The following is a 27,093-nucleotide window of genomic DNA, read 5'->3' as shown; positions in this document are numbered from 1 at the left end:
AGGAGAAAAAAACCAAATCAGTGTGAGACACTAACATTTATTGAGTGCCTATTGTGTATCACATACTGTGATTTTTTTCCCCATAGTTTTTTAACAAAAACTAAATCAGTGCAAGAGACTAACATTTATTGAGTGTCTATTGTGTATTACATACTGTGATTTTTTTTCCCCTTAAGAGCAGCTTTGTTTTATTTATTTTTTTTGAGACAGAGTCTTGCTCTGTCACCAGGCTGGAGTGCAGTGGTGCGATCTTGGCTCACTGCAACCTCCACCTCCCGGGTTCAAGTGACTCCCCTGCCTCAGCCTCCCAACTAGCTGGGACTACAGGCATGTACCACCATGCCAGGCTAATTTTTTGTATTTTAGTAGAGATGGGGTTTCACCTTGTTGGCCAGGATGGTCTCGATCTCCTGACCTTGTAATCCACTCAAAGTGCTGGGATTACAGGTGTGAGCTATCATGCCCAGCAAGTAGCTTTATTTTATAATGAGATATCGTAGTTGTAACTATGCCAAAGTTGTTACAACAACAGTACTTTTTACCTTATCTCATTTTACTGTCATAGTAAACTGATGAGGTAAGTAGAATAGATAACAATAATTAACCCCTTCCTACAAATGAAGACCTGTGAAATGACTGGTCATGTTTTGTGACTTGCCTAAGGTTAAGACTGTTTGATGGTTGGGTATATTCACTATTCCTGGTAAGACTAAATAAAGGTTGGATGAGCTACTGTTTGAGGTTAAACTAAGAGTAGTGAGACTTTTTGTCTAGAAGGACAAAGAGGGATATAATCTAAAAAATATTAGGTAAAATATGTAGTATGTCAGATGGGATAAGTGCTATGGAGAAAAAGCACAGAAGGGGAAGGGAGTATGAAGAGCGAGCGTCCTATTTGGGGCATTGCAATTTAAAATGGAGTCATCAGGGGAAGTCTCATTGAGAAGTTGATGACATTGAGCATAGACCTAAAGGAGGTATATAGCAAGAAGGCCAGGTTGTCAAGGTAGAATAGGAAGGAAGGTGGGAGAGTTAGAGGTAAAATTGGGAGGTGGGTGCACAGGACTGGTTGTACAGGATTTTGTGGATTGTTTTAACAATTTTGATTTTTATTATGGAGATAAGAAGTCACTATTAGGAATTTCAAGGGAAGTAATGGTATGATTCTGAGTTTAACTTTTAAAGGATAATTTTGGCTGCCATGTGGGATGGGGGGAAAAATTTAAGAAGTTGTCTGTAAATATCTGTCTGTATAGAATTCATACTTTTTGAAGATGACATCAGAGAGGATAATCTTTTCATGAATCTTTTGAGGGGGTCTGAATCTTATCTGTGAAATAACATTCATGTTGGTCAATTTACATGTTAATTACATTTGATTCTTTGACATCGTAGTCTTAATAATTGCTAATATGAATTTAATAATTGCTAACGTGATTTGATTCTTCAGATGGCCGCCAAGAGCGAGTCATGTTTGACAAGATTACATCTCGAATCCAGAAGCTTTGTTACGGACTCAATATGGATTTTGTTGATCCTGTAAGTACGGTTTTTATATTGGGTCCCTTGTTTCATGTGTTTCTTCCCATTTGTCTCTTATCCCTGGACCTTCACTCACCTGATACACTTTGGTTTGGTATTCTGGCTATGTCCTTTGATACAAAATTTGAATTCATTGCTTAAAACTTTTTTTTTTCTTAATTTTGGTTAAGTTCTCTCACTTTTCAGAGAACTATGAATGTGAATACAGGGGAAAATTGGTATTAACATTTAATAGCATATTTTTTTTGAGTAAATTGTTTTATTCATTAGTGGAAAAGCCTAGGTCACCTGAGGTGGCTCACGCCTGTTATCTCATCACTTTGGGAGGCTGAGGCTGGCGGATCACCTGAGGTCAGGAGTTCGAGAGCAGCCTGGCCAACATGGTGAAACCCTGTCTCTACTAAAAATACAAAAATTAGCCGGGCATGGTGATGGGTACCTGCAATCCCAGCTACTTGGGAGGCTGAGACAGGAGAATCGCTTGAACCCGGGAGGCGGAGGTTGCAATAAGCTAATATCGTGCCACTGCACTTCAGCCTGGGTGACAGAGTGAGACTGCCTCTCGCACACACAAAGCCTAGAGTAAAGCTTGTTTTGGAATTGTGGTTATTTAGGTAGGGACTGGTTTGAAATTTGCTTTTTGTTATTTATGTAAAAATATTTAAGTAATATAAAGTAGATTTCATAGACAATATTTAAGTCAAGAACAAACTATTCATAAATGAGTTGCTCTGCTTTTGTCCTTATCTTTTATAACCTCTATATTCTAGACTCTCATCAGTCATCTGGACTGTTTTCTGTGGTCTCTGCAGTGTCCTGGACTTCCTCTAATCTTGCCCTCTTCAAATCTGTCTTCTACCTGACTTCTAAAACGATCTTCCTCAAATGAGAATCTCTAAGAACTCTTTTTTCAAATCCACCCATATTTCCATCTCCTTATTTAGGTATTTTATCTGTACTGCTGTAAAACCTGTGCTCATCTCATAGCTTTAATCATATAGTATGGAAATTAATTATAGGTCTTTGTCCTCCCCTAGGATTGAGGATGGGCTGTATCTTATTCTTATGATATCCTCAGTGCTTGACATGTATCTAATTAGACCCTTGACCAAAGTAAGTTTGTTCAAGAAAAAATGATTTTATGCAGCTTTAAAATATGCTTATTGTAAATTCTCTTTTACATTGAAGACTTAGACAATAATTAGAATAGTAGAATATTAGAGTTGGAATGAACCCAAGAACCCATCCTATTTCATCTTTGTTTTATAGATAAGAAAGTTCCAAAGAGAGAGGGGAGTGACTTAAGTTAGTAGAAGTGTAGGGAGAAGCATCTAGGTCTCTTGACTCATGCATGTTCTGTTGCCTCATGCAGTAGTACATTTTAGAGTGCAGGAGTGTTATAGCAGCCTTAAACTTCCTAGGGTAGATCCTGTTGAAAAACGATCAGTGCTCGTCTGTAATCCCAGCACTTTGGGAGACCCAGGTAGGTGGATTGCTTGGGCTCAGGAGTTTGAGACCAGCCTGGGCAACGTGGTGAAACTGCCCAGGTGCAGTGGCGCAATCTTGGCTCACTGCAGCCTTCGCCCCTTAGGTTCAAATGATTCTCGTGCCTCAACCTCCCTCGGCTGGGATTACAGGCATGTACCACCACACCTGGCTAATTTTTTTTAATTTTTTTAATTTCCATTTTTAATAGAGACAGGGTTTTGCCATGTTGGTCAGGCTGGTCTTGAACTCCTGGCCTTAAGTGATCTGCCTGCTTTGGCCTCCCAAAGTGCTGAGATTACAGGTGTAAGCCACACCGAGCTCAGCCTCAACCCTCCTGTTTCTACAAAAAAAAAAAAAAAAAATGAGCTGGGTGTCGTGGTGCATGCCAGTAGTCCCAGCTATTTGGTGAGATTGTGCCACTATACTCTAGCCTAGGCCACAGAATCAGACCCTGTCTCAAAAAGAAAAAAAGAAAAACTGTGCATGCTGTTAATATCTGGTACAGTTAGCACACAGATGGTATTTTATTCTGAGTTCTAATTGTTTGCCATATCGCACCAGAAACTATTTAGAAGACTTCACTGCTCTTACACTGAACATACCTTATCTGCTGGATCTGGGAAGAAAGTGATCAGGAGCAACTTGGGCTTAGCTATATTTTAATTAGAATGGATGGCAGACTATTAAAATAGTTACTAACCTGTGTCTTTTTTTGAGGGGGGTACACATTGTTAGGCTGGGAAATACACTTATTTTCTGTTGGATTAAGCAGTTTCTTAAAGATTCAATAAACATTCACAACTTAGAATTTGTTTTCCTTAAAAATGTATGCTCATACCTTGTGCATTATATGTCTTAAAAACTGGAACTTATAATGTGGCCTTGAAAACTGAAATGCAGTGAGGTTTGATGGGATTGGGGCCAGAAGACTTGTATAATAATATAACTTTGGGCAAGTCCCAGTAACGTGAGCCTCAGGTTCTACATGTAAAGTAGATATAGTCATAATCATATCATAAGGTGATTATGAAATGTCAGAGATTGTCAAAGTTGAAACACTTTGTAATTTGTGAAGTGCTAAAGAAAGACTAGTCATTAAATTATCATGACTCAGCCCCAAATCTAATTTATACTTCGATCTCCCTTAATTGACATGATTAAAATTTGATTCATTTGCTTTTCTGTGCTTATCTTTATATGGAATTGGGAAAAGTAAGTATGGAGCTGGAGCCCTGATCACGTAGGGAGAATCTGAATGAAAAATGGGGAAACACTTATATAGAATCATTAGTCCGTTGGGAGAATTTGAATGAAAAATGGGGAAATACTTATGGGATCATTAGTCTGTTTTCAGCTATTTCCCTGTGAGACTAATCGATTTAAAGGCTATACTTAGATTTTTTTTTAATGACACCTTTATTTTATATGTAGTTATATTTTCTGATAGTTCTTCTGGTTTATGCATTCTCATTACTAAGTTTCCCACTGCCCACCATTCTGAAAGATAATTTTTCAGAGAAGTAAATTGTTTTGTTTTTTGTTTGAGACAGGGTCTCACTGTGTCGCCCAGGCTGGAGTACAGTGCCATCATCATAGATAGCTCAGTGCAGCCTTGACCTCCCCAGCTCAAGCAATCCTTCCACCTCAGCTTCCCCTTTAGCTGCAATCACAGGTGCTTACCACCATGACTGGCTAATTTTTTAATTTTTAGTAGGGATGGGGGTCTCGTTACATTGCCCGGTGTTTGTCTCAAACTCCTGGGCTTAAGTGAGCCTCCTGCCTCAGCCTCCCAAAGTGTGAGCCACTGTGCCAACCTGTCATTTTTATTGTGATGTGAATTTGATTGTTTTCTTTCCTTTTTTTCTTTTTTGAGGCAGGGTCTCACTCTGTTGCCCAGGCTGGAGTGCAGTGGCATAATCACAGCTCACTGCAGCCTCAGCTTCCCGAGTAGCTGGGATCACAGGTGTGTACCACCACACCCGGCTAATTTTTTTTTTATTATTTGTGGAGATGGGGGTCTTCCTAGCTTGCCCAGGCTGGTCTCAAGCCATTCTCCCACATTGGCTTCCCAAAGTGCTGTGATTATAAGTGTGAGCCACAATGCCTGGCCTTTTTTTTTTTTTTTTTGAAATAGGGTTATGAATTCCTAAGCTTAAGTGATCCCCTCACCTCAGCCTTCTGAGTAGCTAGGACTATAGGTGTGTCCTACCACACCTGGCCACGATGGTTTTCTTAATTCCTCTTTCAAGAAAGCTATTGTTTCTTGGGAAAGCTCCAGTAATTCTTGGTTTTATTTTTGTAGGCTCAGATCACTATGAAGGTAATCCAAGGCTTGTACAGTGGGGTCACCACGGTGGAACTAGATACTTTGGCTGCTGAAACAGCTGCAACCTTGACTACTAAGCACCCTGACTATGCTATCCTGGCAGCCAGGATTGCCGTCTCTAACTTGCACAAAGAAACAAAGAAAGTGTTCAGTGGTAAGTTTGGGGTGAAAAAGTAAAAATTTAGTATTCTCAGACTAGTAATAAGGGTACTAGAAATAAATCTTGACTGTTTAAAGAAGCAAATAGGGCCAGGTGGGGTGGCTTATGCCTCTAATCCCAGCAATTTGGGAGGCCAAGGCAGGCAAATTGCTTGAATCCAGGAGTTTGAGACCAGCCTGGGCAACGTGGCAAACCTGTCTCTACTTTTGTAAATTTTTTATTTTTTATTATTATTAAAAAATAAAATAGCCTGGGTGCGGTAGCTCACGCCTGTCATCCCAGGGCTTTAGGAGGCCGAGGCAGGTGGATTAGGAGGTCAGGAGTTTGAGATCAGCCTGGCCAACATGGTGAAACCTTGTCTCTACTAAAAATACAAAAAATTAGCCAGGTGTGATGGCAGGGGCCTGTAATCCCAGCTACTTGGGAGGCTGAGGCAGAAGAATTGCTTGAACCTGGGAGGTGGAGGTTGCAGTGAGCTGAGACTGTGCCACTGTACTCCAGCCTGGGCAATAGAGTGACAGTCTGTCTCAAAAAATAAATAAATCAGTAAATAAAATAAATATGAATATGTAAATTAGTGGGAAAGAGGGGACTACAATTTCCTATTTCTCCAGGCTGCCTACCTACTGCATAAAAGGGTTGATGGATCTTTGTTCTTTAAGCTTTTTATTCTCTTTTTTTTTTTTTTGAGATGAAGGTTCACTCTTATTGCCCAGGCTGGAATGCAATGGTATGATCTCAGGTCACTGCAGCCTCTGCCTCCCGGGTTCAAGTGATTCTCCTGCCTCAGCTTCCCAAATAGCTGGGATTACAGGCACCTGCCACCACACCAGCTAATTTTTGTATTTTTAATAGAGACAGGGTTTCACCATGTTGCCCAGGCTGGTCTCAAACTCCTGACCTGAGGTGATCTGCTCTCCTTGGCCTCCCAAAGCACTGAGATTATAGGCATGAGCCACCCCACCTGGCCTCCCTCTCTCTCTCTCTCTCTTTTTTTTTTTTTTTGAGATGGAGTCTCTGTCACCCAGGCTGGAGTGCCATGGCATGATCTTGGTTTACTGCAACCTCTGCCTCCTGGGTTCCAGCGATTCTCCTGCCTTAGCCTCCCAAGTAGCTGGGACTACAGTGCATGCCACCGTGCCTGGCTAATTTTTTGTATTTTTAGCAGAGATGGGGTTTCACCATGTTAGTCAGGATGGTCTGGATCCCTGACCTCGTGATCCACCCGCCTCAGCCTCCCAAAGTGCTGGGATTATAGGCGTGAGCCACCACGCCCGGCCTTCTCTTTTGTTTTTTTAAAGCTCATCTTTAGGCACTTGGTGGTTGTATGGTTGGAAAAATGAATAATATTTATTGACAAGTTCTGGGATAAACAAAATGTTACAGTTGTCGTTTGTTATTAGAAGCAAACTCTTTATGTGATCACTCCCATTTTCTCCAAAATTAAAAACGTTAACAAGGTATGGTGGTATGTGCCTGTCATTCTAGTTACTCAGGAGGCTGAGAGAGGCTAGCTTCCCAAAACGCTGGGATTACAGATACGAGCCACTGCCTAGCCTTAGGAATGTATTTTAAACTACAAGAGCTTATATTCACTTTAACTCGAGAAGATTGTTTCCTTAAATGAGGTATTATAGATTTCTTCAACATATATATGTTTATTGAGCACTTTATATGCTAGGCACTGAGGTGGGTTGGGATGAAAAAAAGGGTGGAACTACTGTTTTCAACTATTTCCTAAAGATTGAATTAACTGTTAAGTGGTCTTGATATTTTTATTTTTTGTTGTATTTTTTTAGATGTGATGGAAGATCTGTATAACTACATAAATCCACATAATGGCAAACATTCTCCCATGGTGGCTAAGTCGACATTGGATATTGTTTTGGCCAATAAAGATGTATGTATAACACTTTTCTGGTGGAAATTTTTTGATAGTCTTTTTTAATAATACACACATTTTAGAAAATTTAAACACTACAGAAGATACAGGTAAATACTAATTCTGTTTCGTGCCCTGATTCCTGATTTTCCTCTCTAGAAACAACTTCGATTTTTCATTTTAAAATGTATTTTTCCAGAGCTATTTTGTACATACATGTGTAGTGCATACATGTGTATGTGTGTACATATATATTTTTCTTTTCAGTGGTACTGTGCTGTGCATACTGTTTTCATTGATACTTTTTTCACTTGTAAGTATATCTTGTTTGTTCTATATCAGCCCTTATGAATTTACCTATTTTTTTCTAACAGTTATATAACATTCCATTTTATACATATATTGTTATTGTATGTTTGTATGTGTAAGAATTCCTTTAGTGATCAATATTTGTTTTTCATCTTTTCACTGCAGTGAATATCCTTGTATGGTAGGTGTTTTGCCCATAGATGAATATATTTGTAAGATAAATCCCTTCGGTAGAATTGCTGAGCCAATGTGTATGTGAATTCAAAATTTTGATAGACATTGCCAAACTGACTCCCAAAAAGGTTGCTCAGGTAAAATTTTAAAAGTTCATGCTCAGCAACTTAAAAATTACCCACTTGTGTTTGAACCTCTTTCTTAACTAGATGCCAGAGGTCAGAAGGGAAAAGATGTAGCCTAGCCAGCCCTTTTACACACAGGATTTATTTACCATGTATTTCTGGACAGATTAGAGACCACTTTTAACTTTAGGTAATAGAATAATTAATTGACTGTCTCTCTGAACTTGTATCTGATGTTCAAGAGACTAAGAGAAAACTGAGTTGTTTGTGTATTGTTAATTTGTGTAATCTTGAAGACAAGTTGAAGACAGAAATACAGCAGCAGCAGCAAAACCTGTGTCTAAAAACGTATATATTGATAGTCAAGCATTTCAGTTCTCTAATAGTCATACTGGGCCCATATCTGCCTTTAGCAACAAAGATGACCTTAAAATTTTAAGAGAAAAGGAAAGCAGACTTTCATATAGGTTTTTCTAGTCCATAGACATGGATCATTATGTAGAAATACTGTCAGTATTTTGAAAACCTGGTTTCATTTTTTTCTATCCAAAATGATTATTTGTATGTAATTGCTTTTATTTTCCTCTGAATGGCTTTATAGCCTACAAAAACTCTATCATAATGACCGGTTAAAATATAAAATCTTACTGTTACAATAGTGGTTTGTTTGAAACTTGTTAAAGGACCATAGATTTTGAAGAGCCTCGGAATTAACGTAGTCCGGCCTCCTGTCATTGTTCACTATATATACTGTTATGTGCGGTTTGGGGTAGGCTAGTTTTTAAAATAAATGTATATATTAGTAAATATGTAGTACCAATACTTTTGGATTAATAGTCAATCTAAAAACATGTTTAAGGATGATAATATAATCCCATTTATGCTCATGTTTTTTCCCCCTTTCAAAACATACCATAAACAGAATAGTGAAAGTTTAGAAAATTACATTTAATTTCACAACATATACTTGTGTATTATCTTCTAGTGTTTTAATATACATGTTTTTAAACCTAATTAGGATACTTAATTTATATATATAGTTTCTTTCTTTTTTAAAAAAAGTTAGATGGACTTCTGCAGTAATAATACTTAGTGTTACTTCATTGCATCCTGTGTTGATTTTAGTTCTGGAGTTAGGGCTGAGAGGTAACAGATTTTGTGAAAATAAGTAATTATTTTAATTTAATTATGGGTTCTTTTCACCCCTATTAGCGCCTGAATTCTGCTATTATCTATGACCGAGATTTCTCTTACAATTACTTTGGCTTTAAGGTAAATAATGGGTTTCAAATATGTGGGGATTTGTACTTAAATCATGAAATTCAGGATTTTGTTTATGTTTTGGTGACAGTTATAAAGGCCATAAGTTGTTTGGAGTTGGGATGGACCTGGGGAACTAGTGGGGTTAAGGTAGTGGTGGTGGTTTGAATTAAGGCAAGGGTAGCTTATCTATTTGCATTTTTTGAATTTTCCACATATTACTTCTGGATTACCTGAGAAGTTATGCAGATAAATTACCATAAGTAGTTCATAACATTCTAAGTAATTTTTTTTTTTTTTTTTTTTTTTTTTCTGAGACCGAGTTTCGCTCTTGTTACCCAGGCTGGAGTGCAATGGCGCGATCTCGGCTCACCGCAACCTCTGCCTCCTGGGTTCAGGCAATTCTCCTGCCTCAGCCTCCTGAGTAGCTGGGATTACAGGCACACACCACAGTGCCCAGCTAATTTTTTTTTTTTGTATTTTTAGTAGAGATGGGATTTCACCGTGTTGACCAGGATGGTCTCGATCTCTTCACCTCGTGATCCACCCGCCTCGGCCTCCCAAAGTGCTGGGATTACAGGCATGAGCCACCGTGCCTGGCCCATTCTAAGTATTTTTGCATTGGTAGACAGTATAATGTAGTGAATGAAAACATGAATGTTGCTGTCCATCTGAATTCTAATCTCTGCTCTATTTCTTATTAGCAAGTTATTTAATCTCTCTGTGCTTGTTTTCTCCTTTTTAGAATGGGGAAAAAATAAAATTCCAACAATACATTTAATTTAAGTTAAACATTTTTTTTTTGAAACTGAGTCTCACTCTATCACCCAGGCTGGAGTGCACTGGTGCGATCTCGACTCACTGCAACCTCCATCTCCCGGATATCAGCAGTTCTCCTGCTTCAGCCTCCTGAGTACCTAGGACTACAGGCACACACCACCATGCCCAGCTGATTTTTGTATTTTTAGTGGAGATGGAGTTTCGCCATGTTGGTCAGGCTGGTCTCCATCTCCTGACCTCAGGTGATCTGCCCACCTTGGCCTCCCAAAGTGCTGAGATTACAGGTGTGAGCCACTGCACCTGGCCAGTTTAGTTTAAATTTCAATTTAAAGTGCCTATAACAGGCTGGAGGCAGTGGCTCATGCCTGTAATCCTAGCACTTTAGGAGGCCAGATGGGTGGATATCCCGAGGTCAGGAGTTCGAGACCAGCCTGGGCCTCATGGCGAAATGCTGTCTCTACAAAAAAAATACAAAATTAATGGGGCATGATGGTGCATGCCTGTAATTTCAGCTAGTTGGGATGGTTAGATGTGAGACTCACTTGCACCTGGAGGGCAAAGGTCATGCCACTGCACTCCAGCCTGGGTGACAGTGAGACTCTGTCTCCAAAAAAAAATTAAAGTGCCTATACCAGACTAGGCACTGCTCTAGACCACATGTACACTCAGGCCGGGTGCAGTGGCTCACGCCTGTAATCCTAGCACTTTGGGAGACCAAGGCGGGCACATTGCCTGAGCTCAGGAGTTTGAGACCAGCCTGGGTAACACGGTGAAACCTCATCTCTACTAAAATACAAAAAATTAGACTGGTATGGCAGCGTGCTCCTCTAGTCCTAGTTTCTCGGGAGGCTAAGGCAGGAGAAGCGCTTGAACCCAGGAGGCGGAAGTTGCAGTGAGCCAAGATCATGCCACTGTACTCCAGCCTAGGCAAAAGAGCAAGACTCTGTCTCCAAAAAAAAAGCAAACAAACATATATACTCATTTAATCCCCTGAGGACTCTCTGATATATATGTTGCTCTTTTAATCCCTATGAGGAGTCCTCAGGGGATTAAATGAGTTTATGTGTTGCTTAGATGAGTGCCTAGTATGTTACAGGCACTTTTTAAGTGTTAGCTGTTGTGATGTTGATGATGATGATGATGATGACGATGATGATGAATACTACAACTTCTGCTGTTAATGGATATAGAGCTGGCTTTTTCCAGAAATTTTCATGCAGTCTCTGCCAAAACAAACGTGCCAATAAGGCCAGGTATGGTGACTTAATGCCTGTAATTCTAGCACTTTGGGAGACTGAGATGGGAGAATTCCTTGAGCTCAGGAGTTTGAGACCAGCCTGGGTAACACAGTGAGACCATGTTGCTACAGAACATTTTAAAAAGTTTTTTTTAAAAAAAGTGCCAATGATAATGTTCCAGATGAAGCTAGGAAGAATAAATGTGCTATTCTTTTCATTTAAAATTTTATAGAAACAGTGAAAATTTGAGATTGTCTTATTGTGGATGATATATCCACTGTCTTTAAAAATGGTGCTCTGAAAATTTTTTGTTGTTTCTTTCTAGACGCTAGAGCGGTCTTATTTGTTGAAGATCAATGGAAAAGGTGAGAAATGAACATGTTTGTGTGCTACATTTTCTATTCATTATATTGAAAGTATAGCTTTGAGCTACTTAATATTCCTACTTAGACTCTAGATAACATTTTGGACTTTAGGTTTAGTTTGTGGGTAATTGTCCTGCTTATTAGTATAAAGCTTTTGGTATCCTTTTCTAAAATTCAAATATGTATCCCATCCTACTTTTTCTGACATATCTCATCATGTGAAAACTTCTCTTTTGTCTGTAGTGGCTGAAAGACCACAGCATATGTTGATGAGAGTATCTGTGGGGATCCACAAAGAAGACATTGATGCAGCAATTGAAACATATAATCTTCTTTCTGAGAGGTGGTTTACTCATGCTTCGCCCACTCTCTTCAACGCTGGTACCAACCGTCCACAACTTTCTAGGTATGTGTTTTGAGTAGGGAAATAAACTTTAACCTGAAGAAACTGGGCAGTTCATCACATAAAAAATAATTTGATGAACATTTAATCACTGTCTGCTCTGATTAAATGAGATTTAGATTCTGGAAAGATCTCTGACTGTAATGTGGTAAATGAATTGGAGAAAAGACAAATGCTTATAACAAAAACATTCTAAAATTGATTGGATTGTTGTGATGGTTATACAACTGTATGAGTATACTAAAAGCCATTGAGTAAGTACACTTTAAATGAGGAATTATATTATTTGTGAATTATATTTCTTTCCTTTTTTTTTTTTTTGAGATGGAGTCTTTTTCTGTCACCCAGACTGGAGTGCAGTGACATGATCTCAGCTCACTGCAACCTCCATCTCTTGGGTTCAAGCAATTCTTCAGCCTCAGCCTTCCAAGTAGCTGGGATTACAGGCTTCCACCACCATGCCTGGGTAATTTTTGTATTTTTAGTAGAAATGGGGTTTCATCATGTTGGTCAGGCTGGTCTTGAACTCCTGACCTCAGGTGATCTACCTGCCATGGCCTCCCCAAAGTGCTGGGATTACAGGTGTGAGCCACCACACCCGGTGTGAATTATATTTCAATTGGGTTGTTTTAAAATGAAAGTAAGTGCCAAGAACTAGTTAGGGGACTCTTACAGCAATTTATATAAGAAATTGTGAGGCCTGGAGTGGTAGCTTGTGCCTGTAATCCCAGCAGTTTGGGAGGCCAAGGTGGGCGGATCATGAGGTCAGGAGTTAGAGACCATCCTGGCTAACATGGTGAAACCCTGTCTCTACTAAAAATACAAAGATTAGCTGGGCATGGTGGCACACGCCTGTAGTCTCAGCTACTCGGGAGGCTAAGGCAGGAGAATTGCTTGAAACCAGGAGGCGGAGGTTGCGGTGAGCTGAGATCGTGCCATTGCACCCCAGCCTGGGTAACAAGAGCGAAACTCCGTCTCAAAAAAAAAAAATTGTGGTAGTTTAGATTAGGGAGGTGAAAGCAGAAATTGACAGACGCAGATAGATTCAAGAGATATTTAGGGCCAGGCATGGTGGCTCATACTTGTAATTCTAACACTTTTGAAGGCTGAGGTGGGAAGATCACTTGAGGTCAGGAGTTCAAGGCTGCAGTGAGCCATGATTATGCCACTGCACTATAGCCTAGGCAACAGAGTAATAACCCTGATTATGAAAAAAATATATATATAAAAGATATTTAGGGGGTCAAATTGACAGAATGTGGGTCAAGAATGGTTCTTGCTTTTATGGATGCACTAAGTAACAGGATTAATGATGATGCCATTTGTTGAGAAAAGGAACACTAACAGTTTGGAATACATTAAAAAAAATAATATGCCATTATCAATTTGGTTTGTTTCAGGAATTCAAGAACATGCTGACATCAAAAAAATGCATTAATATAATTCATTGCATTAACATTTTATGCAGTTTAATTCTCTTTCATAATAAAAAAACACTTTAGCAAAATTGATACAGAAAATAACCTTTTTTTTTTTTTTTTGAGACGAAGTTTTGCTCTTGTTACCCAGGCTGGAGTGCAATGGCGTGATCTTGGCTCACTGCAACCTCCGCCTCCTGGGTTCAAGCAATTCTCCTGCCTCAGCCTCCCGAGAAGCTGGGACTACGGACGTGCGCCACCATGCCCAGCTAATTTTTGTATTTTTAGTAGAGACAGGGTTTCACCTTGTTGACCAGGATGGTCTCGATCTCTTGACCTCGTGATCCACCCGCCTCGGCCTCCCAAAGTGCACCCAGCCAGAAAATAACTTTCTTAATTTGGCAAAAGATATCCAATAAAAACCTAGATGTATCATCTCTTTTTTCAGCATGGTAGTGGAGGCCTGAGCCAGCATTGTAAGATAAGAAAAAGAAAAGATTGGAAATGAGGGAACAGAGCTCTAATGATTCAAAGAAATGTTTTTTACATAGGAAACTCAAGAGCATCTGCAGACATATTAGAAATAAAAGATTTCAGCAAAATATCTGGATATAAGTTCAATATACATTGATCATTTAAGTTTCTGTACTTCAGCTGTTAGAAAATTAAGTCTTAAAATACAGCCATGCATTACTTAACGATGGGGATATATTCTGAGAAATTCGTGGTAAGGTGATTTCCTTGTGCGAATATCATACAGTGTACTTATATAAGCCTAGATGGTATAGCCTACTACACACATAGGGTATATGGCATAGCCTGTTGCTGCCATAGGCTACAAACCTGTATAGCATATTACTCCTGAATACTGTAGGCTTTTGTAATACAGTGGTAAGTATTTATGTATCCAAACATACCACAGTAAAAGTACCCTATAAAAGATAAAAAATGATACACCTGTATAGGACAGTTACCATGAATGGAGCTTGTAGGATTGAAAGTTGTTTTGGGTGAGTTAGTGAGTGAGTGGTGAATGAATATGAAGGCCTAGCTGGGTGTGGTGGCTCACACCTGTAATCCCAGCACTTTGGGAGGCTGAGGTGGGTGAATCACGAGGTCAGGAGTTTAAGACCAACCTGGCCAACATGGTGAAACCCTATCTCTTACTAAAAATAGAAAAATTAGCCGGATGTGGTGGCAGGTACCTGCAGTCCCAGCTACTTGGGAGGCTGAGGCAGGAGAATTGCTTTAACGCAGAAGGCAGAGATTGCAGTGACCCAAGATTGCGCCACTGTACTGCAGCCTGGGCAACAAGAGCAAAACTCCGTCTCAAAAAAAAAAAAAAAAAAAAAAAAAGAATATGAAGGTCTAGTACATTACTGACGAGACTTTACAAACCTTGTACACACTAAATTTATTTTTAAAATATTTTCTTACTTCAATAATAAGTTAACCTTAGATTACTGGATGACCACTGTCATATATATGGTCCATCATTTACTCTTTTGTTTTTAAGACAGGGTCTTACTCTGTTGCCCAGGCTGGAGTGCAGTGGCATAATCTTGGTTCACTGCAGCCTCTTCCTCCTGGATTGAAGCAATTCTCCTGCGCCAGCCTCCTGAGTAGCTAGAATTACAGAGGCACACCACTACACCCAGCTAATTTTTGTATTTTTAGTAGAGATGGGGTTTCTCCCTGTTGGCTAGGCTGGTCTCGAACTCCTGACCTTAGGTATTCCACCCACTCGGCCTCCCAAAGTGCTGGGATTACAGGCGTAAGCCACCGAGCCTGGCCTATCTCCACTTACATCTTGATAGGAGAATATATAATAGGACCTCAGAGCAAAACACCATAGAGCAAAATATTGGAAAAGTTGACTACATTAAAATTAAAAACTTCTGTGACCAAAAGCAAAGTCAAACAACAAGTTTCACACTTTGGGAGGCCAAGGTGTGTGGATCACCTGAGGTCAGGAGTTCAAGAGCACCCTGGCCAACATGGTGAAACCCCGTCTTTACTGAAAATACAATTATCAGCAAGGTGTGGTAGCGTATGCCTGTAATCCTAGCTACTCAGGAGGTTGAGGCATGAGAATCACTTGAACTGGGAGACGGAGTTTGCAGTGAGCCACCATCACTCCACTACACTTCAGCCTGGGCACCAGAGTGAGACTCCATCTCAAAAAAAGAATAACAAGTTTCAGACTGGGAGAAAATACTTGTAACATCTTAACTATCGAGGGATTATAGGAAAAACAAGGCCAGGTGTAGTGGCTCCTGCCTGTAATTCCAACACCCTGGGAGGCCAAGGCAGAGGATGGCTTGAGGGCAGGAATTTAAAACCAGCTTGAGCAACATAGTGAGACCCTGTCTCTACAAAGGTAGAAAATTAGCCAGGCATGGTGGTATACACCTGTAGTTCTAGCTACTTGAGAGGCTGAGGTGGGAGGATCACTTAAGCCCAGGAGGTCAAGGCTGCTGTGAGCTATCTATGATTATGCCACTGCACTCCAGCCTGGGTGACAGAGTGAAACCCTGTCTCAAAAAAAAAAAAAAAAAAAAAAAAAGCCAAATAGAAACATGAGCAAAGGATATAAACAAATAAATGCATGGAAGAAGAAACTTGATTAGCTAATAAACATCTGAGATGTTAATAAACTGTGCAATAGGAAAATGAAAATTAACATAATGAGATATTTTATATTCATCTGATAAAAAGACTGACAATTCCAAGTGTTGACAAGAATGTGGAGCACAGGGAAATCTCATACATTGCTAGAAATAGATTTGTCCATCCACTTTGGAGAATCTTTAGTAAAGTAAAACATGTACATATCTTTTTTTTTTCACAAAGACTTTTTATTTGCCACTATTATAAGTCTGAACTTTAAACAGATTCTTGGACTGGTGGTTCATATCCATCAGCTCGTTCAATTTTAGCACCTGTCTCATCCCCAGTGGCTTTTCCAGAACTACTGCCTTTACCATGAAACTCCATGAGTTTTCTCAATTCAAACTTGGGCTTCTTCAGCATTTTTACTTTTCTAACGAAGACATCATGGAGAGGATAAATAGATTGGCAAGCCTTTTCTATGTCTTTTCCAATGCTGTCTGGAATCAATTTATTGACCACTTCTTTCAAGTCATTTGTCTGCACCTCTCACGTCATGATTTCCATCATCTTCTTCCGGATTTGGCGGACCTATTGGTGCTGAGCGTAAGAGGTCTTCCATATCTGATTGTTGCGTTTTTTAGTAAAACCAACACAGAACAGATGAAGCAAGTAACCATCGGTAGTCTTGACATCAACATGAGCTTCAATCATTGTCTGCCGTTTTTTGACCATGGAACACATTTTGTCACAGATCAGATCCAAGCCATGGAAGTTAGTCAGGCAGTTTTTGCCCTGAACATCTTCAGTAATCAGCTTGAATTTCCTAAATGCAACTTCATCATTCTGCAAATCAGCAAGACTAACTTCAAACACTCGACCCTTGAGGCCATTAGATGCAATTTTGGTTCCTTGGGTCCTGGTGACTAGCGTCTTTCCAATATTTCTTTTATTGAACATAGTGGGTGCTTTCACATCATACCAATCTTTCTTAGAAAATGGATCAACCACTTTCTTCTTGGCTTCCTTTTTGCTGCCTTTCGTAAGGCACTTGTTCTTGCCAACTGCCATGGTGCTGCTCAGAGAGCCAAAAGGGCAATGTACATATCTTTTGACCCAGCAGTTACTCTTCTAGGTTAATATTCTACAGAAATCCTTAGAGATAAACACAAGGTGATATGTTCAATAATTTTTATAGCAGCATTGTTTGGAATAGCAAATGAATTGGAAATAATCCAGATGTTCATCAACAGGCACATGGGACAAATGTATTTACAATAGAATACCTTATAGCAATGAAAATAAAGTTTGTTTATATGTATCAAAAGGATTAATTTCTGTAAAGCAATATTGAATTAAAACAAGTTGCAGAATGATAAATAGATATGCAACCAGAAAAATTCTAAGTGTAGAACATGTAAAAATGTCATAATAGAAATGCTTGAAAATGTTAGGGGACTGCAATGAGGCTATATTTGTGGTGTCTAATTTTTTGAGGTAGGTGGCAAGTACAGAGTATTTGTTACATCATTCTCTATGTTTTTCTGAATGTCTAAATATTAAACACCTAGTCAGTAGATAGAATCCACTTGTGTGATTGAATTTTCAAAGCAGTGGGATGAGATTCAAAGTGGAAGTAAAGGGGTTGTCTTTAAAAAGACTGTAAAGGAGCTTTAATTTTGGTAGACATATCAAAGAAAGGGTTGACCACTGGATAGATTATTTTCATAAATGTTTATTTTTCTCAGCTTACTAACAACTTGAAAAGACTGTGATGTATGTTTATGAATTTGCATGAAAAATGTGAAAATGGCACATTTGCAATCTGGTGAAAATGAAGGTTAATATTTTAGACTTATAAGACTTCCTCTTAGGCTTACTACTATCTAGGGGAGGCAGCAAGATTATTTCAAAACGATATTTTTATATGTTTTATTGTGTCATATACAGTAAAGTCGGTTTTTTTCCTTTGAAAAACACTAAGGAACTTTCTAAACTTCAACTTTTTTTTTTTTTTTTTTGCCTAACTTAGTGTCTTCATATTGAATAATCCCTTTTGTGACTCCACTTCATTTCCTTGCTCTAAGTTGAGACATTTTTTCCCCCTGTAGCTGTTTCCTTCTGAGTATGAAAGATGACAGCATTGAAGGCATTTATGACACTCTAAAGCAATGTGCATTGATTTCTAAGTCTGCTGGAGGAATTGGTGTTGCTGTGAGTTGTATTCGAGCTACTGGCAGCTACATTGCTGGGGTAAGTTTCTGCTATTTGACTTTTAAAGGGGGACTCAACTCTAAAAGCAAACAGGTTTATGATTGAGAGGGCATATGCTATTGTTTGGGAGTCCAGGGTCTCTGTTAATTACTAGAAGGCTATGTAACTTGGAGTGAGTCATTTCACTTCTGGCTTCATTTTCATCTGTTATTAGAGGTTTAGATTTGACTAGATAATCTCTAGAATCCTTTTTAGCTCAGGATTTAGAATTCTGGCTTATTTTAGCAGTAGTAAGAGCAGCTATCATTTATTGATTGCTTACTATATGTTAAGTCTGTTATGACTGTTTTACATGAAGTACTCATTTGACCCTTACTACAACCCTATGAGGTAGCTATGATTATAGACTCATACCAGGAATTTTATTCTGTAAAATAACCTTGTGAATAAAGGCACCATTGTCTAATTTTACAAGTGAGGAGATTGAGATGTAGAAAGTTGTTACTTTCTGAGATCAGTCACTTAATATGCTGTAGAGCCAGGATTCAAGCTTTATGCATTGAAACTTTGTGTTGTAAACTCTAGCCCTTTGTTAGTTTACTGTTCACTGGGAGTCAAGATAATGGTTTTGAGTTAGACCTGGATTTAAATCCTAGCTCCACTACTTACTAGTAATGTGGCCTAGAGTTAGTTATTTTATATCTGAATTTGTTTCCTTTTCTGTAAGGTGAAGAAAGTATCTAATCCTGTAGAATAAAGTTCCAGAAGGAAATTATTCCATTATGTGATGTTTTGGAGGAGGTTTGATATATACAGCACTTTTACATAATGGTAGAGTGAGTCATTGCTCACTTATCTTTCTAGATTGTTTAAAGGCTTGTGTTGGGATCAGAAGGGTTATTTAAATAATTTGATGAAATATCTTCTAGTCATAAGAGTCTCTATTTTATTAACATCATTCCAGAGTCCAATTATTGCTGAGAATCTCCTTTTACCTTATTTATTGCCCTGATATACCCATTGCATATAATTCTTATTGTAAATTGCCTTGAATTCTTTTGGGAAAAGGCATTGTAGTAGCGTTTATACTCTTTTTTTTAACTTTACCCAAAGTGTATCTTTATATAATGACCTTTAGAAGATGTAGAGTTTAAATTTAGCTACCTTAATTTTGGATCCCTTTGACTTGTAATTGTTATAACTCATAGTAAATTAGAAATGCCATGAAGTAACTTAGTACGTAATTGTAATTTATTCAACATTTTGTTGATTTGATTTGGGCATTATTTTTCCAAAGCAGAAGTAGAGATAGAGAGCAGGTAAAATTTCATACCCTGCTACCTAGAAATTAGGCATCTTTTTTAACAAAAGAATGGGGCCATTTTGTTCTTTTCTTTGCCGAGTGCCCTCTGTCTTTTCTATCATGGTCTCTCTTTTAGACTAACGGCAATTCCAATGGCCTTGTACCGATGCTAAGAGTATATAACAACACAGCTCGATATGTGGATCAAGGTGGGAACAAGGTAGGCTCCATAACTTGAAAGTACTGGAAATCAGAACTGAAGGTGCTAATAGATACTTAAGATGGTTCATTTATGTGTAGTTTCTAATTACTTTTTTTTACTTGTAAAATCAATTTGAGGAGGTATAATTATTTTAATGTGCATATACTTTAAATGTACAGTTTGATGGATTTTGACAAATGTATACATTTGTGTAATCACATTAATAAAGAGGTAGAACATTTCCATTACCCCAAAATCTTTCCTCCCTCATATACCTTTACATTCAGTGATCCTGTCACCCCTTCCCACACATACTTTATCCCTGGCTCTAGGCAGCCACCGATCTATTCAGCTTTCATATGTGATAGTTTATTTGCAAAGAATTTCTCAAGTTATAACTTATATAAATATGTAACCTTGAAATAGGTGTGATATCTGGTCTAGGTTTTTCTTTTTTTCTTTTTTTTGTCTCTCTCTTATCACCCAGGCTGGAGTGTAATGGCACTATCTTGGCTCACCATAGCCTTGACCTCCCGGATGTAAGTGATCCTTCTGCCTCAGCCCTCCCATGTAGCTCAGACCATAAGCCTGTGCAGCCACACCCAACTAATTTTTATACATTTTGTTAGGATGGGGTCTCACTTTCTTGCTGGTCTCAAACTCCTAGGCTCAAGCTATCTACCTGCCTTAGCCTTCCAAAGTGTTGGGATTACGGGTGTTAGCCACTGCATCTGGCCTAGGTTTTTCTTAAAAAAAACAAAAACAAAAACTGGAACAACAAAACTCTCCCTAATTGGCTGGGTACTGGTGACTCCCACTTTGGGAGACTGAAGTGGGTGGATCGCTTGAGCTCATGAGTCCAAGACCAGCCTGGGCAACATGATGCAACCCCATCTCTACAAAAAATACAAAAATTAGCCAGGCGTTATGGTGAATGCCTGTAGTCTCAGTTACTCAGGAGGCTGAGGTGGGAGGATAGCTTTAGCCTGGTAGGCAGGAGGTTGCAGTGAGCTGAGATTGCAACACTGCACTCCAGCCTAGGTGATAGAGCTAGACCTTGTCTCAAACAAAACAAAACAAACAAACAAAAACTCTCCCTAATTGATAGAAGAAACAGTAAAATTGAGAGAATTGGGTTGTTTACCTGATTTTATCAACAGGGTAGTTTGCAACTAGAATCTGCCTTTTGCGACCATAGACATACTAATCACCTGTTAGTTTATAAATTTCTTTTTGATGGACTTGGGGACCTTGATAAGACAGATCAGCTTTTTGACCTTCAGTAAGAGCATGGCTTATATTGTCAAAGCAACTTCCTTTGGGCTTTATGTACATGTCATGTGGTGTAAAGTGAGCTGGGCTATTGCTGAAGAGGAGGCTCCATCTGTAGTTCGTCATGTCATTTTAGAAAAGTTAATCTTTCTTGTTTCACATTTTCTTTATATCATTTGTTCTTTTTTACTCATAGAATTATAAAATATTACTTTTATAGTTATATACGGAAAACTCATACTTTTATTTATGTTATTTAATTCATTATAGTGAAGATCAAAGGAGATACTATAAAAGTGTTTTGGGGGACATGATGTTTCTTTGTTTCATTTCTATTCTGAAAAGAATTATGATTTATTTATCACTAGCGTCCTGGGGCATTTGCTATTTACCTGGAGCCTTGGCATTTAGACATCTTTGAATTCCTTGATTTAAAGAAGAACACAGGAAAGGAAGAACAGCGTGCCAGAGATCTTTTTTTTGCTCTTTGGATTCCGGATCTCTTCATGAAACGAGTGGAGACTAATCAGGTGAGAAATAGGTACCTGTTGGTAATGGCAACTTGATTCACATGAGCTTTCTCTTTTTTAGTCAGTCACCTTAAGTCATGCTTAGGAAGAGCCCATCTATGTGTGATGCCACAGAAGGCATTCTGTACAAGTTAAGAGATGCCGTGCTGCTGGTCTTCTTATATGTCTATTTGCTAAAGTAGATGCTATGTGACCTAAATGCTTAAAAGGTCATGTATAAACAGGCAGACCTAGATGTTTGGGCCTAGACTTGAAAATGATTATTTCTACAGCACATTTCCAAGAGAGCTTATGAAAGTCACCTTATGCTTGCAATGTTTCTAATGGATTATGGTTGGTTATTTGAAGTTTCTTAATGGGTGTGGTTTTGTCCTTTTTTTTATAGGACTGGTCTTTGATGTGTCCAAATGAGTGTCCTGGTCTGGATGAGGTTTGGGGAGAGGAATTTGAGAAACTATATGAAAGGTATGGGAAAAATATGAAAGAAAACAATAATGTTTTACCATGATTTCTCTTATTCCAGGGGTCCAAATATCAAAAGTTCTTGTCAAGAATCTTCTGAAGCATCTAAGAGAAAAAGTAACTAAAAATTTCAGTCAGATTTGCTTCCTGACTCTTCACCAAAACTGAGTCGTGTCTTTGTCTTTCTTCAAACTTTGGGATGTATAAATAGGTTCTTGGGATTTTTTATTGATTCTTATAAAAATTAAGAAGATGACTAGCAGGGTTATTATTGTACTTTGTCATACAGTACTTTTTATAAGTTATGCTTTATATTGCATAAAGGAATCATGAGTGACTAGGACACATATGTCAATAGTTTTAGAGTAGCACAATAGGCCAGGTGCAGTGGCTCACACCTGTAATCTCAGCACTTCTGGAGGCCAAAGCAAATGGATCGCTTGAGGTCAGGAGTTTGAGACCAGGTTAGCCAACATTGTGAAACCCTGTCTCTAGTAAAAATACAAAAATTAGCTGGGTGTGGTGGTGCATATACCTGTAGTCCCAACTACTTGAGAGGCTGAGGCAGGAGAATCGCTTGAACCTGGAAGCCAGCAGTTGCAGTGAGCTGAGATTGTGCCACTGCACTACAGCCTGGATGACAGAGCAAAACTCCGTCTCAAAAAAAAAAATTAGCACAATATTAAGAGATTTGACTTCCTTCGTTTTTACTCCTTTTTATTATGAAAGGTATTATTTGGTTTAGTGGGATTGGGATCATTTGCAGAAGGCTAAAACTGCCTCATTTTCCTCTATGGCTTTAGCCAGAGTAAAATAAATATTGTATTCATTTTTTTTTTTCTTTAGCAAAACTTAGAAAAAATTAAAGAGTTTTCATAACTTTATATTTTAATGTCTCCAAGTTGTCTACAATAACGATTTTTTTAGGGAATATTAAATAATATTTTCTGTGCCTGTCAGTTATGAGAAACAGCGTCGTGTCCGCAAAGTTGTGAAAGCTCAGCAGCTTTGGTATGCCATCATCGAGTCTCAGACAGAGACAGGTACCCCGTATATGCTCTATAAAGATTCCTGTAATCGGAAGAGCAACCAGCAGAACCTGGGAACCATCAAATGCAGCAACCTGTGCACAGAAATAGTAGAGTACACCAGCAAAGATGAGGTAGGTAGAAAAAATTCTTCCTAGAGTACTAAGAAAAAGACCTTAGGCAGTTACTGTTTGTGAATTCCTCACTTCATTTCAGTTGAGATGAGTGAAGGGAGTTTTCATAGTTGTAAGTAGAAGAACACTAATAAAGTCAGATAGCAAAGGAAGGAAGGGATATGATCTGTGCCTATAAATGCTTTTTAGTCTAAGCTATATGGGAAAGACTCAGTTTTTTCTTATACATGCATCATTGTAATAATATTTACTCAAGAAAAATAGAAATATGCAGTTATGTGGGTTTAGGACACATACAAAAATGTGTTAGGATGTACATTCAATTAAAGGTGTGTAAGCCTTGGCTCTTTCCTTTCACTGCTGTGGCCACAGCCATAAATGAGTATGCTCAGGCTTCAGAAGAGGCTTGTCTCTAGAGTCCTTTGCTATAGCAAGAAGGTCTGGTTGGACCCCAATCTGACCAATGAAATCGCCAGTGCCAACTCTCATCAGCAGATCCAGAAGCTGATCAAAGATGGGCTGATCATCCACAAGCCTGTGACGGTCCATTCCTGGGCTGATGCTGGAAAAACACCTTGGCCTGCTGGAAAGGCAGGCACATGGGCATAGGTAAGTGTAAGGGTACAGTCAATGCCCAAATGCCAGAGAAGGTCACGTGGATGAGGAGAATGAGGATTCTGCGCCAGCTGCTCAGAAGATACTGGCAATCTAAGAAGATTGATTGCCACATGTATCACAGCCTGTACCTGAAGGTGAAGGGGAATGTGTTCAAAATCAAGCGGATTCTCAGGGAACACATCCACAAGCTGAAGGCAGACAAGGCCCACAAACAGCTCCTGGCTGACCAGGCTGAGGCCTGCAGGTCTAAGACCAAGGAAGCACGCAAGTGCCGTGAAGAGTGACTCCAGGCCAAGAAGGAGGAGATCATCAAGACTTTGTCCAAGGAGGAAAAGACCAGAAGTAAAAGCTCCCCCTTTGTCTGTACATACTGTCCTCCGTGATTACATAAATCAGCCATTAAAATAAAACAAGCCATTATTTGCTTAAAAAAAAGTAAGCCTTGAGCCGGGAAAGTGGAGGCTGCAGTGGGCTGAGATTGTGTCACTGTACTCCATCCTGAGTGACAAAATGAGACCCTATCTCAAAACAAAACAAACAAAAAAACAAAAACAACAACAAAAAAATAATGTAAGTTTATAGGGAGTCCTTTCAGTGAATGGTGAGATAAAATTCTAATCTCAAGTCTGGAAAAAGACTTCACAGAAGAATTAAGGCTAGAAATGGGACATGGATTTGGTGTTTTAAAAAAAAGTTTTAGAGAAGAGCTTTCCATTTGGAAAGAGTGGTCTGTATAATACATCAGAGATGGGGCTGGGTTTTGTGCAGGGTGTCAAGTAAATTTGTTTTGATGGTACAAGTAGATTAATCATTGGAATATGGAGAGATGGCTATGGCTGGGGGAAGGGAGATGGAGGGTAGAAGCTGACATGTCACAGAGTTAGGAAGCCCTTGTAGGTTTCTGACAGGAAACTAGCATCAAATAGCAACAAATAGTGTCTTGTTGTGAGAAGAGGTTAGAGATTAGCCTAGGGAGATTGTTGCAGTAGTTGGATGACAGGCTGCTTTGATATTGCATGTAAACTATGGAAATGAGAAAGGAGTAGATCCTCAATTCTAGGACCTTAAAAAAAGGCAAATGGAAAGTTAGAAAGTAAATGGAAATTGAATAAAATATACTGCTAAGGTTACAGTTTAATTCAAAATTTATTGAGTACCAGCTATATGTAAAACAGTGTTAAATGCTCTGAAAATATAAACAAATATGCTGCCCTCTGGAAACTTCTAATTTAGTTGGAATAAATTGACATGTATTCAAGTAACTATTATGCAAGATAGATTATATTATAGAGACTAATGTGACCTTTTTAAAATAAAAACCAGATAATGTCATTTGTCTGCACAAAACTACTTTTGGCTTGCCAACTCATGCAGAATTCTTTTTTTCTTTTGAGTCAAGACTGAGATCTTACTCTGTTGCCCAGGCTGGAGTGTGGCTCACTGAGACCTCAAGTTCTTTTTGTAAATTGAGATATAATTCACTCTTGTAAAAAATGTATAATTCGGTGTTTTTTAGTATATCTGCAAGTCTGCGCAACCATTACCACCATCTAATTGTAGTACATTTTTATGACTCTAGATAATGAAACCCTGTACCCATTAGCAGTCACTCCCTATTCCCTTCTTCCCTCAGCCCTTGACAACCACCAATATATTTTCTGTCTCTGGATTTGTGGACACTGTGGACATTCCATATGAATGGAATCGTATAACATGTGGCCTTTCGTGTCAGGCTTCTTTCACTTAGCATGTTCTTAAGGGTTATTCATGTTGTAGCATGTTTCAGTTATTCATTCCTTTCCATCCAGAGTTCTTACAATGCCCTTCAAAGTCCTAACCTACCTCATCTGCGATTACTTTCCCCTTTTTTCACTGTGCTCCAACCCTATTAATTTTTTTGCTGTTTCTCAAACATGTCAGACGTGGTCCTACCTGAAGATTTTTGCTCTTTCTTGCCACATGAATGTTAAAATGCACCCCCTCTCCCCATAGCCACATAGTTTGGTTTCTAACCTGTTAGTTCTTTGTTCATATGCAACATTTTCAGTGAGGTTTTTCTTGACAACTCTGTTTAAAAATGACACCCCTTCATCTTTATCCCCAGTACTCTCTGTCTTCTTTTCCTGCCTATTTTTCTCCCTGGCATTTATTAGACTTCTGTGATTCAAGCTATATTTTAAAAATGGGTATTTGGCAACATGTGTAGAATGGAGTTGATGTGAAGGGCATCAAGAGTTCAACTGATGCCAGGTGAGAGAAGTTGAGACTTTGGGTTGGGATGGTCGTAATCCAAATGGAAAAGAAAGTATATTCATTCAACATTATCAAGACTTACTGTATGCCAGATGTGTTGCTAGTGCTATAAATATAAATATAAACAAGATGTGATCCTTGTGTGAAGAAGCTCACTGCCTAGTATAGTGTAGTGGAGGAATCACTGGAAGAGCTTTTTTGAAATTCACAAATTAGGATCCTTTGTTGCTAAGAGCTTATCAGAGTATCAGTGAGGTGAGGTAGACGTGTGTTTTGAAGAACTTTCTGCAGTGATGGAAATATTCTGTATCTGGTAGCTATTGAACATTCGAAACATGACTAGTGCAACTGAAAAACTCAAATTTTAACTCAAATTTTATTTCATTTTAAATAGACACATGTAGCCAGTGGCTACCATATTGTAGGCACTCATCTACTGAATACTGAGATAAGTGTATGTAAAAAGTTAATTATAACATAGTGTGATATATGTCTGGTAATAGAGATGGGTACTGTGGAACACTGGGTTCTCTAGCTTATTTTGCTGATGCATGTTATAACTAACATATATGACTAGGTATTGAAATAGAATCAGTGGGATTTAGAAATAGATTGATGAATGATGAAGAGGGAGAAGTCAAATATAAACATTTAAAATTTTAATGTCTGAGAGTATTAGAGGCTCACATGGTGGTGTGATTGACACAGATAGTAGAAATAAAAATTGTGTGATTCTTGACTTTTTTTTTACATTCCAGGTTGCTGTTTGTAATTTGGCTTCCCTGGCCCTGAATATGTATGTCACATCAGAACACACATATGACTTTCAGAAGTTGGCTGAAGTCACTAAAGTCATTGTCCGAAACTTGAATAAAATTATTGATATAAACTACTATCCTGTACCAGAGGTATGAATAGATTTCTCTCCTTATTGGCAATGATTGAAATCCAAATTGAATCAGTCATGATCTGCAAGTCATCATTTAAATGGTTGTCA

At 38.6% G+C, this 27,093-nt stretch overlaps 1 protein-coding gene and 2 pseudogenes across 1 annotated transcript in view; 2 read left to right on the top strand and 1 right to left on the bottom strand.

Moving 5' to 3' along the window:
• RRM1 (ribonucleotide reductase catalytic subunit M1) overlaps positions 1 to 27,093 on the top strand; it is a 44,106-nt gene that overhangs the window by 6,452 nt on the left and 10,561 nt on the right. Inside the window, exons 2-13 of the mRNA XM_064365238.1 lie at positions 1,451 to 1,539; positions 5,333 to 5,510; positions 7,316 to 7,416; positions 9,219 to 9,278; positions 11,610 to 11,649; positions 11,893 to 12,055; positions 18,192 to 18,333; positions 19,734 to 19,817; positions 21,440 to 21,601; positions 21,987 to 22,066; positions 23,024 to 23,225; positions 26,855 to 27,004. Coding sequence (XP_064221308.1) covers positions 1,451 to 1,539; positions 5,333 to 5,510; positions 7,316 to 7,416; positions 9,219 to 9,278; positions 11,610 to 11,649; positions 11,893 to 12,055; positions 18,192 to 18,333; positions 19,734 to 19,817; positions 21,440 to 21,601; positions 21,987 to 22,066; positions 23,024 to 23,225; positions 26,855 to 27,004 — 1,451 coding nt within the window. The remainder of the gene's footprint in view (positions 1 to 1,450; positions 1,540 to 5,332; positions 5,511 to 7,315; positions 7,417 to 9,218; positions 9,279 to 11,609; positions 11,650 to 11,892; positions 12,056 to 18,191; positions 18,334 to 19,733; positions 19,818 to 21,439; positions 21,602 to 21,986; positions 22,067 to 23,023; positions 23,226 to 26,854; positions 27,005 to 27,093) is intronic.
• On the bottom strand, positions 16,313 to 17,151 carry LOC105720363 (small ribosomal subunit protein eS1-like; annotated as a pseudogene).
• On the top strand, positions 23,235 to 26,848 carry LOC105720364 (large ribosomal subunit protein eL19-like; annotated as a pseudogene).

Source organism: Aotus nancymaae, unplaced genomic scaffold, assembly GCF_030222135.1.
Source record: "Aotus nancymaae isolate 86718 unplaced genomic scaffold, 86718_ANA_hifiasm-v0.15.2.pri h1tg000059l, whole genome shotgun sequence".
Lineage (NCBI taxonomy): Eukaryota > Metazoa > Chordata > Mammalia > Primates > Aotidae > Aotus > Aotus nancymaae.
The sequence above is the reverse complement of the archived record's forward strand: the minus strand, read 5'-3'. Positions and strand labels throughout refer to the sequence as shown.